The following is a 12,902-nucleotide window of genomic DNA, read 5'->3' as shown; positions in this document are numbered from 1 at the left end:
GCTGCAAAATGTTTTTTTTCAAATACATTTAAGGACCCTGTTATAGGCTAACCTGCAATGTTGCAAATTCCCAGTTCCATTAATTTCATGTTAATTCCCATGGAAAGTTTCCAGCTTTGAAAATTCCCGGAATTTTGCAACCCTAATAATAACTGAATCAAAACAAAGCACCAAGTGTGTTTATTATTGAAAACTGTGTCATTTTGCCTTCCCTAGTCAACATAAAGTCTTTCTTTTCTTCTATCTGTCTTTAAAACGTGTCATTATTGACAATTCATATCCTATTTATCTATTGAACTGCTTCTGGAACAGAAGAAACCTACTGAATATGATTATTTTGACCCATTTTAGTACCTTTAATTATATTCTTTGTGCCTGAAAGGACTAGAATGGGGTAAATTCACATCCTTGTGGTATAAAAATGTACATTTGAGTTATGACTAGGTGTAATTTCATTGATTTAGGATAAAATGTGAAAGTGTCTAAACAAATTAAATTTATTTCCATGTTAAAATGAAGAATTTTCATGCATTTATTATTGATTTTTGTGAGGTTTTTCAACATGCATTCGGCCAGAGTGAGTGTGTGGCGCTGGTTGCCTTCACATAGTTGATATCAATTGAAGAGGATCTCCCCATTCACTTAATTTTTCTTCTTTCATTTGAATAAATCCAATTTTCATTTGTCCAGCCGGATTGGACGGCTGTTCCCGTGCAGATTTTTTTCCTTTGAGAACGCGCTTGGTGAATGGCCGCGCGTCGTGGAAGCGTCCGGTGAATCTGATTGGTCGAACGCGTCGGGGCGTTTCATTCTGATTGGTCGACGACTGATGCCCGGTGTCCGGGTAAGATGGCGTCGGAAGAGCAGTGCTCGGCACCACCTCGATGGCGGTCGATATCCTTAACCCACGTAGAGTATCCGGCTGGTAAGAGCATTTTTAAACTCTTGTTTTCCCCGCAAAGCAGTTCGTATCATCATACGCCACTTTATTCGAGCAGCGGCTTCTGTGAAACATCGCGCAGCTGAATGGACACGGCCAGGGCTGGGTTGCCAAATACTGCGCTCGCTCCGCAGAGAACGGAACGCCTGCTGCCAAATAGTGCGCTTGTTTAGTGCGCATGCGCTGTACGCTTACTAGTACACCACACTGGAAGACCCTTATTCAGTTTCTCAGCAATATTGACGGCTTATTAGTTAAACATTAATCTAATTCAGTATTGAATCGATAATTTAGTGATCAACACTAGCATTATAAGCTGCGTCTAATGGAAGCACATAAGAGCCAACTGCTCCTGTAAGTTTCGTGAAAGACTCGTGGCTCAGTTGGGTTAATCCAGTTCATTCCCGGTTGCATCACACCCTTCCTGGGTCCTTTCGTTTGTGAGGGTCTCCCTGGGTTTGGAAATATGTTAACTGACCCCAAAACGCTGGAACATGTCAAAGCAAGTCGAAAATGTACTATTGCTAATGCCAAACACAGAGAAATGATGCGGAACATGAAGAAAACCACGAACATCTTCCGTGTTTTAAACTCCTGTCAGATAGTTTGATGTGTTTGCATATGAAATTGTCATGCATGGTGCATCATGAGATGTAAAACCTGCAAACATAAGTATGCACGAGATAAAGCAAGATTGCATAAATGTGCAATTTGGCAAATACTTATGTGTGATATATATATATATATATATAATATATATATATATATAAAAACATTGCATTTGCCAAACTGCACATTTATGCTTGCCTTATCTCAGTTTTGAAATTGCCCACTTATAGTGCTTTGTGCACAGGAATTTGTTTTTAAATATTAATTCTTTGCCATGCATGGAATAATCTTTAGTATAGGTCATTAGAAATGTCCATTAGCTCATGGCTGTGATGTCATAATTTTTGAATGAGTTCAAGGCATGTCGGCATTACTGTAATTATGAGATTCCAACTTTTAAAAAGCATTCACGTCATCGTTGAACTCTTAATTACAACTCCCAGAGCTTTGACTTGTCATGCATTAACATTTAAAATGTTAAGCCATTAATTCTTAAAGGGTTAGTTCACCCAAAAATGAAAATTTTCCCATGATTTACTCACCCTCAAGCCATCCTAGGTGTATATGACTGTCTTCTTTCAGACGAACACAATCAGAGTTATATTTAAAAATATCCTGGCTCTTCCAAGCTTTATAATGGGAGTGAATGGTGCTCACGAGCCCAAAAAAGCGCATCTATCCATCATAAAATAATCCATACGGCTCCAGGGGGTTAATAAATGCCTTCTGAAGCGAAGCGATGTGTTTTGTAAGAAATATATCCATATTTAAAATGCAACGAATGGCATTTTGATGAAACTATGGCTTTGCCCAGTGCACTTGTTGCACATCTGCATTTAAAATAATGAACTTGAGTGTGCAAAAGTTGTGATGTGAACAGTCTCTAAAGATTACAAAAGTATGTGTCATATGCATATGTCACCGGAAAGAAGTCAATCCCAGATCCCAAATCCAGTTATGATGTTTTGTTTAAACATTGAGGTCAAAATGAAAAAAAAGAAAAGAAACATATGCATGGATGAATTGTTCACATGCATTTAGTAGGGTGAAATGTCGACTTTAATAGTGTAACAGCTATTATAACATATAAATCATGTGCAGTCTAATGATATGAACTACTTAATTATTAAGTTTTTAGTTTCATTGAGTAGTAGGCTTGCTGTGATAGTCGATGTTACGCAATGTTCAGCTGCAACACCGATTACATCACTTGTCCACCGCGGCACCGCTTCCACCGTTTTGATTTTTTTTTTATGGTAATAAAAATCATTTAGTTCCGTTAGAGAACATTGCAGCCAATCACCGACAGATCTGTTGAGCACGTGAACACAAGGGCCAATCAGAGGTGTTTAAGAATCCGCTCAAAATGCTAAGGGGAAATGCTGGTATTGTCACATAATTCAAAGTCAGTACTTTTGACAACACTACTATTGAGTAGTGTCCATTTCTCATCTTATCTTCTCGAAAAAAACATTTTAATTCAAGTTGGTGTAAATACAGTTGTCAACATTTGAAGTGGATCAAAAAAAGTTGTCCTAAGAAGAAGGTTTTAGGACAACTTTGAATGTTTTTGATCCACTTCAAATGTTGACTTCTGTATGTCTAACCTTTCGTTTAATGAGCCTGTATAGAAAGTGCACACTACAGAGTAGTAAGGCAGTACGCTATTCTGAACAGTTAGTTTTGACTGTTTTGTTTGTCCAGGTGATCTGACGGGGCAGGTATTGGCCTGCATGAGTCTGCTGCCAATAGCGATCCTCGTCGGATTCGTCACTCTGATCGTCTTTAAGAGAGAACTACATACGGTGAGTCACATGATGTCACAAACCAGCAGGGTATTGGGTCAAATCCCAAACCACGGCAAATACCACAGTTTTCTCCATTACGTTTTTCATCACTTGTGCGTCTTTCTCTCTCTCTCAGATCTCTTTTTTTGGGGGTCTGATCATGAATGAGGGGCTAAACTGGCTTCTCAAACACATTCTACAGGAGCCTCGACCATGTGGAGGTGAGTAATGTCAGTGTGTCGTTTGTTAATGGTCATACAGAACACGATCATTTGAGCATCTGGTACCATGAAAACTGAATGTTAACCCGATAAAGTCTGCTGTATCATTTTTGATATGCAAGATTCTACGACCTAAAAATTAACAAGATGATGAAAACTTTGCTGAAAAACATGTTGCACACAATCTACTACATGTCTTCTTGTTTAGCATGTAAAATGCCTTTTAGTATAATTGTAAAAACGTTCACATGTCTTTTTGCTGTGAAATCTTTACTAATTTTTTTATAAAGTAAACCTAAGAATAACATTTATATTGTTAGTGTAAGGCCTGATTTTCCTGCTAAACAAAAACTGAGATAAAGCGTCCTGCAATAAAGTAATAAAACTTTAATCTGGAAAGAAGATCTCAAAGAAGTAGCAATGGACAACACCTTGCCCCCACTCCAAAAGGACAACGCCTCCCCCCACCACACCCACACCCACACACACACACACACACACACTCTCCTTCCCCCTGCCTCAAGTCATTGAAAGTTATTCAAAACATATAATGTAACTTTTGTATCTATTGTTTTTCCCTTTTCATGTTTGGTATCATTTAATTTGTCTCAGTGCGATTGGTAAAACGGTCTCAATTTCATAGCAGTCACTAGAATTATGAAGAAGATGGAAAATTAAGGAAAATTCTGTCCTCTTTTTGGGTGGTGTCTCTTCTCCTCTCCCCCAAAACAGGTGTTGGTGTAATAAACATTTACGATCCTTTTGTTCTGGTTCTGGTATAAAAGGTAAAGAGCAAAGCAGTCAGGGGGGATCATCTGTAGGAGAGGCCCCCCAGAGATGGGTGAATGTCTGAGGACATTCACCCATCCCTGTGTATATATGCATTTCTTTGAGTAATCGATGTTATGCATTTATCATTTCTGAATTGGCTTCTAATTGTCTAATTGTAATGTAATTGGCATGATATATTTTTACTTGACAAATAAAATGTTATATTTGGTTGATTCTGTATTATTCTTAATCCATTATTTCTAGTAGATCAAAGCGAAGGTATTACCTCAAATCTGTGTTCAGGATTGTTCATACGAAAGGTTTAATAGATGGAGCATAGGGCACGTCAATTAAGTCCATTTCGATTTCTGACAATCACTGCCTTAAATAAGTTGCAGTTTTCGTAAATATATCAAAACTATGCTTTTTGTTACGAGTAAGCAGAGCGTGACCGACTTAAAGGTAGATATTTACCCTGCATCCAATGTTTAAGGTCAGACTGACGAGTTTGTGTCCGGGAAGAGTGCTCAAATCGGCCGAAGTAACTCTTCTAAAGCGATACTGGGACTGCAGTGAACGAAATAATTTAAGATATAAGGTAATCAGAATAATCGAATATCTAAATTAATACATAACAAATGATTAATTTCTAATTGGAGACACAACCCTTAGAATAAGAATCATTTGAAATTGGAGTCAGATTAAACGAGTGAAATTAAGTGAACTTCACAGAGACGCTGAAAAGGCATACACGCTTAAACCTTCCCCGTCCTGTGGGAAACCGTCATTGGACCTATTAGGCGGGCCTTACATTAGTAATATTTCAGGGTGAACATTTACTGGACTGAAGCAACTTAGGTTTACTTGATTATCCATAAATAATTTATTATAAAAATGCTATTTGATCATCAAATATGATCATTAGGCTTTTGAGGAAGGTTTATTTGTTCATCTCTCAATCATCATTATGTTGCATTGCATTATATGTTTTAAACTATAGAGCTTTTATCATAAAACTAAGCATTTAAATATCTTACCAAGACATATTATTGGCAGATATAGCGTGACGACTGATATTTATATGCATTTTATGTTAGTAGTTTGTTATACGCTTATGAAGATTACATAACAAGCTAACAGAATTTCGTCTTTTTAGCCAGCAACTGCACCAAATTGCATTTTTTTTTGCTCAGTTTTTTTTCCTCTTCGAGTATGAGCTCCATATTCCCAAATATTACACTAGTAGATATAGTGAGAATATATATATTACTCTATACTATTCATTAGGCTTTTATGGCTCAATAAAAACACCATATTTTTCCATATTTTGTCGAAAGGTTAAATAAATTGTACCATTTGTGAAAAATTAGATTTTTCTGACTATTATTTTATATGACAGGGTTAATATATATAAAGATATGGTGATTTTAATCCAAAGTTATCCGCAGAACAGTCACAATCCACTTGGAGTTTTTTTGAAAGACAATAAGATTTTAGTTTGTGGCAGTGTTTTCTGTATGTAGACTGCCATGTGAGTTTTTTCCACCACAAAACAGCATGTAAAAACAAAACTAACGGTGCTTTATTGATTTACATGTCGGCCAGACGGTCTGAGTAGGCGTTCTTGGCCAGAATAGTCTGAAAAACTGGACCAGAATTTATACCAATAGAAATAAGATTATATGAGACCGTGCTCAAAGATGCAATGGGTAGTTCATGGGCCAACCCTTGGGTTTGACTTGCAACCTTTTAGTTACCAGCCGAGGGGCCTGATGTGTAAACGTTATGCGTGCACAAAATAGACATTAACATACACCAAGTTAACTGTTGCGAGTGAATAATGACGTAAACAAAATGATTTTAAACTCTGTTTTCTATTTTATACACATTTATACTAAATTTCACTCCCATTAATGGAGTCAAACACTAGGAAATATTTATGAATTTAAGTAGAATATATTTGTGGTCAATGCACTGCTTTTTAACACTATGTTTTAATATTTCAGTTAGTGTTCATTTTGTTTCAATTAATTTTTTTTTAATGGTTTTAGTTTTAGTTAATGATATTAACCCTGGTTTGTGACTGAGATTCTTATAGCTATTCTCATTGTTGTCTTATTTGTCTTCATTACTTGGTACATAACTAGTACCCAGCTAGTCGATTGCTTGTGCACATGCCCAATGTTTTGTGAGTTACTGAATTCTCTGTCCTGTCTTATTAACAGGAGGACACAGCTCAGTCACGACAGAGTATGGGATGCCTTCCAGTCACTCTCAGTTCATCTGGTTTTTTGTTGTATACTTTTTTCTTTTTCTTTATTTAAGGTAAGAAATTCATTTTTTTTATTCATAACATTTTACTAAAACATTTTGCTCCTCAGGGCTTTATTTATTTGATCAAAAATACAGTAAAACTGTAATGTTGTGAAATATTATTGCGGTTCAAAATAACTGTTTTCTATGTGAACATATAGTAAAAAGTAATTTATTCCTGTGATCAAAGCTGAATTTTCAGCATCATTACTCCATTCTTCAGTGTCACATGATCCTTCAGATATCATTGTATGTATATGTGTATGTATATCTCAAGTTCACCACAGTATTACTTACATTGCAGTGAGATCTAGTGAGAAGCATTCAAATTCGACACACGATTCTCTGTTATAACCATATCAGATCAAACAGCTCTTGTGCCATGAACGAACAAGTTATAGAAGGCTTTTCAGTCCACAAATCACTAACATTCACCATGGATTTAATGTAATGCTAACTGTAATCATGGTATTGTGGCAGTAGTCGTTGAATGTTTTCAGAGTTCAATGTTTTGAGTGAAATTCAAGCACTTTTTAAGGACTTTCAAGTGCTTCACACAATTTTTTCCAGCACTTCAAAGCTGTAAATGTGAATAATTGTGTTAATAATTGCAGGTCGATTTATGGTGCTCCTAAAATTTTCAGTAAAGGGCTACGGTGCTCCTCGTAAAAAAAAAAAAAAAAAAAGGTGGTCTGGATCCCCGAATGTGTTATTAGTCTTGAAAAAGTTACTGATTATTATTCTTTGTTGCTTCATGTGAATTTTTTTAGATATTTTTGTTTGCCACGATGGTATTTTTTAATGTGCATTTCACCACAGTGTAACACACAGCTGAATCTCTTGAGATTGTAATCAAATCAAAATAAAAGAATGTGTCTTGTTTGGCTTGTCTTTTACCCAGAATGCATCAGACGAACAATGCCAGGTGTGTTGAATTGTTATGGCGGCATATACTGTCCATCATTCTACTGTCTGTGGCTCTGTCCGTTTCATACAGCAGGTAAACTGTTTTAATACATTTTATATCAATTTGTATTTTCTACTTAACTCTTTTAATGTGTTTTATATCAATCTTTTAATTCTTATGTATTTCTGATTTTTGTGTGAAGCCATTTGAATAACCACTGTGTGTGAAATGTGCTATATAAATAAACTCGCCTTGCTTTGCCTAATGTGTTTTAAAGTAAGTGCAGGGTCTTTATTCTTCGTAGTGTTGGATTATTATTGATGCATTGCAAATGTTGTGCTGTTTGTTCATAGAGTCTACCTCTTGTACCACACCTGGAGTCAGGTGATTTATGGGGGTGTGGCTGGTATGGTGATGGGAGTGGTTTGGTTTTTTATCACCCAAGAGGTGCTTACGCCACTCTTTCCCAAGATAGCAGCTTGGTAATGATGCAGGCACACACACAGATGTTCACCAATCATTATCCTGAATAAATCAAACCCACTTATACACACTGAGCTGTGTTTCACCATCATGATGTGTTTCTCTTTCTCTTCTCAGGCCCATCTCAGAGTTTTTTCTGGTGAGAGATACAAGTCTCATTCCCAACATCCTGTGGTTTGAATACACAGTAACCAGATCAGAAGCCAGGTAAGCTCACCTGCAGCACCACGAAAAATACCAGATCAAGGGCCTTTCTGACACTTTGCATGAAAGAAGACTTAAAAGTCTAAAAAAAAATGAATTCAGTGTTTTTAAAATTGATAATAATCAGAAATGTTTCTTGAGCTGCAAATCAATCATTTTTGAAGGATCATGTGACACTGAAGACTGGAGTAATGTGATCACAGGAATAAATTACACTTTACAAAATATTGAAATAAAAACAGCTATTTTAAATTGTAATAATATTTCACAATATTACTGTTTTTATTGTATTTTTGATCAAATAAATAGAGCCTTAATGATCATAAGAGACTTCATTAAAAAAAAATTTAAACAGTATTGTAATTTATAAAATAATACAATAACATTTTAAAAACTGCAAAAATGGGTAACAATTCGCTGCCAATTTAATCTAAGTGATGTTAATAGGGTCTATCTAGTTTGGGACCAAATGTTATTAATAAACTTAAAGGACTTCATAATTAAAATTTCCTGATAATTTACTCACCCCCATATCATCCAAGATGTTCATGTCTTTCTTTCTTGAGTCGAAAAGAAATGAAGGTTTTTGAGGAAAACCTTCCATGATTTTTCTCCATATAGTGGACTTCACTGGGGTTCAACGGGTTGAAGGTCCAAATGTCAGTTTCAGTGCAGCTTCAAAGAGCTCTACATGATCCCAGACGAGGAATATCTAGAGAAACCATCGTTCATTTTCTAAAAAAAAAAAAAAAAAAAAAAATGTATATACTTTAATATACTTTATACTTTAATACTGCAAATGCTCTGGTCTGCGATGTGCCATGCATTATGTAATCACTTTGGAAATTATATTATTATTATTATATTATATAATTATAATTATTTTCAATACTCTGCATTTTAAAATACACTTCTAAATGTCTGTTCAGTGGTCGCTATGTAACTAACAGAAGACACAATTTTAAAATTGTGGTGCTTCTTTGCGTGATAAAAAGCAGTTGCAAATGATGAACAAAATACACATAGCCCTACTCATCTTTTCATTCAATGAAATGTGCAACACATTATGTTTTACTACCAAATTATATGTAATATATAATTAATTTAATCTAAACTTAGTCAAATGTTTTCCTTGACATCTCGCGATTTCGGGGCATTTGAGTTCCCAAACAGAATGCATGATGGGATACGCTTAGCCTCGAATACTGCTCCAAAGCGGTATTCAAGATAGTGTGGGTTTAGTGTGCATTAAGGGCCCTGCACTTGGGCATTTTTAAGACATGGGACAGTCTTGTGCACTTACTTCCTGTCATGTGCATGTGCTCTCAAGTGGCCAAGACCGCAAGTGTTTACAAAGTGAACATACAAAGTCTAAGTCAAACACCCTTTACAAAAAAAAGGTAAAGTACTAAGTACCGCAGTACTAAGGCCTACATCACGCGTGACCTTTCCAACATGATTACGTAATGTGTGGCGCAGTGCAAGATGAGCATTTGTGGATAAAAATTATATAATTTGTATTGTTTTTTATAAAATGACCGATCATTTCTCTAGATAAGACTCTTATTCCTCGTCTGGGATCATGTAGAGCTCTTTGAAGCTGCACTGAAACTGACATTTGGACCTTCAACCCGTTGAACCCCAGTGAAGTCCATTATATGGAGAAAAATCCTGGAATGTTTTCCTCAAAAACCTTCATTTCTTTTCAAATGAAAAAAGAAAGACATAAACATCTTGGATGACATGGGAGTGAGTAAATTAGCAGGAAATATAGGATAATTTTTGCTAAATAAATTTGGTAACAGACTGGTTGAGCTTATGAATGCAGCCAACACTACAATGTGTGTAAAAAGTGAGATGATGCTACTTATCCTGCTATACTGCAGAAAAGGACCAAATGATGTCACTTCCTATGTATCACAATTTAAATGGAAAGTTAAATTTCTTTATTAGCAGGAAAATCAGTAACAGGTTTGCATGAAACATTTGTAAGATGGATACATTTTACATTTTAGTATTTATAATGAGTTGTGTAAAACTAACTTGCATTAGTAGTTTTATGCCTTTATTACTTTATACTATTTGTGGAAAGTGCCTTATAAACCTTTGACTTATATTTTTATTTTGTCGTCTTCTCATACAGAAACAGACAACGAAAGCTGGGAACGAAGCTTCAGTGATTTGCTGCAAAACCCCAGTGAAAACTGACCATACACACACATGCACACACACACACACACTCAAACACACTGGAGTTTCATAGTCTGGACTGTTCTTGTTGATGTGAAAGCGCAGAACAGTGTACTTGTGGACCAAAGGAGCGAGTTTGAATCGCAGACGTGACCGTTATTATCACATGACCCAACCGTTCGCACGACAACATGGCCTTCTCCTCCCCCCGTCCTTAGGCTGCCCCTGCGTTCCTAATGCATGCAGACCGTGCAAGAGACAAAGCTATTTAATGACAAATGTAATATATATTTTATTCATAAACAGGGACGATCTTAACGGTGACGTGGAGTGAGGTGGAAGTGAGTGAAAGAGAGTTTTACAACGTGGCAAACCTATCAGCATGGCATTACTTTTATTTAAACGACACGTTAAAGGACCAGGGAAAGGAAAGTGAGAATTTAAGGCTGGGTAGTAAAAACAGGAGAGGAGGAGGAGGGGAGGAATGCAGAAACAAATGCCGCATTGAAAACAGACGAGGGGGGTGGGGGAAAGAAAAACGCTTTTGCTCGTTTGTATATCCTAAAAGAAAGAAATCTTCCAGGTGAATACCGCATAAAGGTCATGTTTTACCCCAAAATTGCATTTTTTTATTCTCATTACTGTTATTTTTACTGCATATTGCATAACAGAATGTGCTTTTTTTTGTCATGAAAATTGTTGCAACGTAAAAAACTCATAATGGTCCAAAAATAGGCTTCGGTTTCTTTAAGCAAAATACATTTCTTTCTTTTGATTTTGGGGTGAAACGCAACATGTTCTCGACAGGCTTTGCGAGATTCACCTTGGATTCCTGTCAAAAAGTGTAATGTAAACTGAAATAATTTGCACTTTGTCAATTCGAAAGACTTTAAAAAAAAAAAGTAATATTAACACTAGTTTTTTGTAGAGGCAAGGATTCTTGTATTTCTGCTCTTTGCTGGTCCTTTTTGTTTTAAAGTTTGTCCACTGACAGATGGTCACCCAAGCAGCCCTTTTGCTTTCGATTTTTCCTCCAGATGTTCGTGGATTTGCTAAATGTTTTGTGCGTAAAGGCATTTCAGAACATGGAGATGTTACAACTAGTTCCAGATTTATTTCAAGTGGTGCTGGGAACAAAATTAGGTCATGGGAACAAAATTAGTGCCTGTTTTTGGTCAGAATAATGTAGTACTTCTGTTTCAACCCAATTCACGTTATGTTGTGTTGTACTTGCAAAATGTTTCATTCTGCAACATCACATATCACCTTTTCCAGATTTATTGGGCCTTAATTCAGCAGATGGCTCCATTGCATAATGTTTGTTTCAGTGTGCAGATGATATGCAGTAATATTTAATAATATTTGAATTGTCATTCCTTTTTTATTAATACAATCAACATCTCAAAGGATGCATTTTGACAGTGCAGAAAATAATTCTCAGCTTTTTAATATAACACTTTTTTTTTTTTTTCTATTTCTGACCCATTTTTCCACTGATGTGGGCCATTTTCTCACCTGACATCTCTGCTCTAATTTCCGCTTAAGACATTCCCATAATACCACTTTTGAATATTTAAGGACGGCTTTGCAACTGCTACAACAGGAAAAGATTACATGTCAAATGGAAATATGAAAAAGGACATAATAAAAATCTGAACCCAATCCTCAGGTGAACTCTAGCATGTACCGAGGCCTCTGCTCTTTTAGGATGATGTAGAAACTGTCTGTGACGGGGTGTTTATATAAAGGGAAGGGAGGTTATTATTGCATAACTCTAAGATGATCCTCTCTTTTATCATGTGTAATTCATATCAGGCTGAATAAAAAACAAAATATGTTTATGTATGAACTGTTGCAGTTATTAGTGCTGGTCTGAGCAAATGTGCATGCTGATTTCTTGTGTAATAGCAAAAGATTTATTTATTTAATGTGTATCATAAGTTCCTAAGTCTACAAACATGCATACTAGTTATTTAATCCAGTGAATCTCAACATTTTTAGAACTGTCCTCAAGGACCCCAGAATAACATTGGCTCATTGGTATTATTAATGTCTTTGTGACAAACAAATGCAAATAAGAATAATTTACTATTATGTTAGTTGACTTGTTCCCATAAAAGATGATAATGTATGTATAATATAACTGACAATAGGGCTGAATATTGGACATGTCATATGTCAAACTATACAAATATTCATATTCAAATATTTTATAAGGGCGAACTGGCATTACGTCAAGGACCACTAGGGGTCCCCTGGTAGAGAAAGGATTTAATCTTTATTCACTCTCAGTATTTATTTATCATAATTCCCATTCATTTCCAGCATTCGTTTGAACCTTTGCAAAGACTTTCTCGCAATTCTGACTTTACTTGTGTTATAATGTCCAGTTGTGAGGGGAAAAAAAAGACTTTCTCGCAAGTGCGAGTTTGCATCTCACAGTTCTGACTTTTTCTCAGAATTGCGAGATTTAAATT

General features: G+C 35.9%; 1 protein-coding gene across 1 annotated transcript; it reads left to right on the top strand.

Annotated features, from left to right (window-relative positions):
• Positions 1-801: 801 nt before the first annotated feature.
• On the top strand, positions 802-12,248 carry dolpp1 (dolichyldiphosphatase 1). The gene is made up of 8 exons (XM_067375739.1): positions 802-925; positions 3,254-3,354; positions 3,473-3,557; positions 6,554-6,653; positions 7,543-7,641; positions 7,902-8,030; positions 8,149-8,238; positions 10,379-12,248. The coding sequence occupies exons 1-8, from the start codon at positions 850-852 to the stop codon at positions 10,413-10,415; spliced, it is 717 nt and encodes a 238-aa protein (XP_067231840.1). The 5' UTR covers positions 802-849; the 3' UTR covers positions 10,416-12,248.
• The last annotated feature ends 654 nt before the right edge of the window (positions 12,249-12,902 follow it).

The sequence above is a fragment of the Chanodichthys erythropterus genome, chromosome 22, assembly GCF_024489055.1.
Source record: "Chanodichthys erythropterus isolate Z2021 chromosome 22, ASM2448905v1, whole genome shotgun sequence".
Lineage (NCBI taxonomy): Eukaryota > Metazoa > Chordata > Actinopteri > Cypriniformes > Xenocyprididae > Chanodichthys > Chanodichthys erythropterus.
The sequence above is the reverse complement of the archived record's forward strand: the minus strand, read 5'-3'. Positions and strand labels throughout refer to the sequence as shown.

Coding starts and splice junctions, on each gene's coding strand:
- dolpp1 (XM_067375739.1), top strand. CDS start 850: ATGGCGTCGGAAGAGCAGTGCTCGGCACCACCTCGATGGCGGTCGATA. Junction 926..3,253: donor CCACGTAGAGTATCCGGCTG/GTAAGAGCATTT, acceptor TTGTTTGTCCAG/GTGATCTGACGGGGCAGGTA. Junction 6,654..7,542: donor TTTCTTTTTCTTTATTTAAG/GTAAGAAATTCA, acceptor TCTTTTACCCAG/AATGCATCAGACGAACAATG.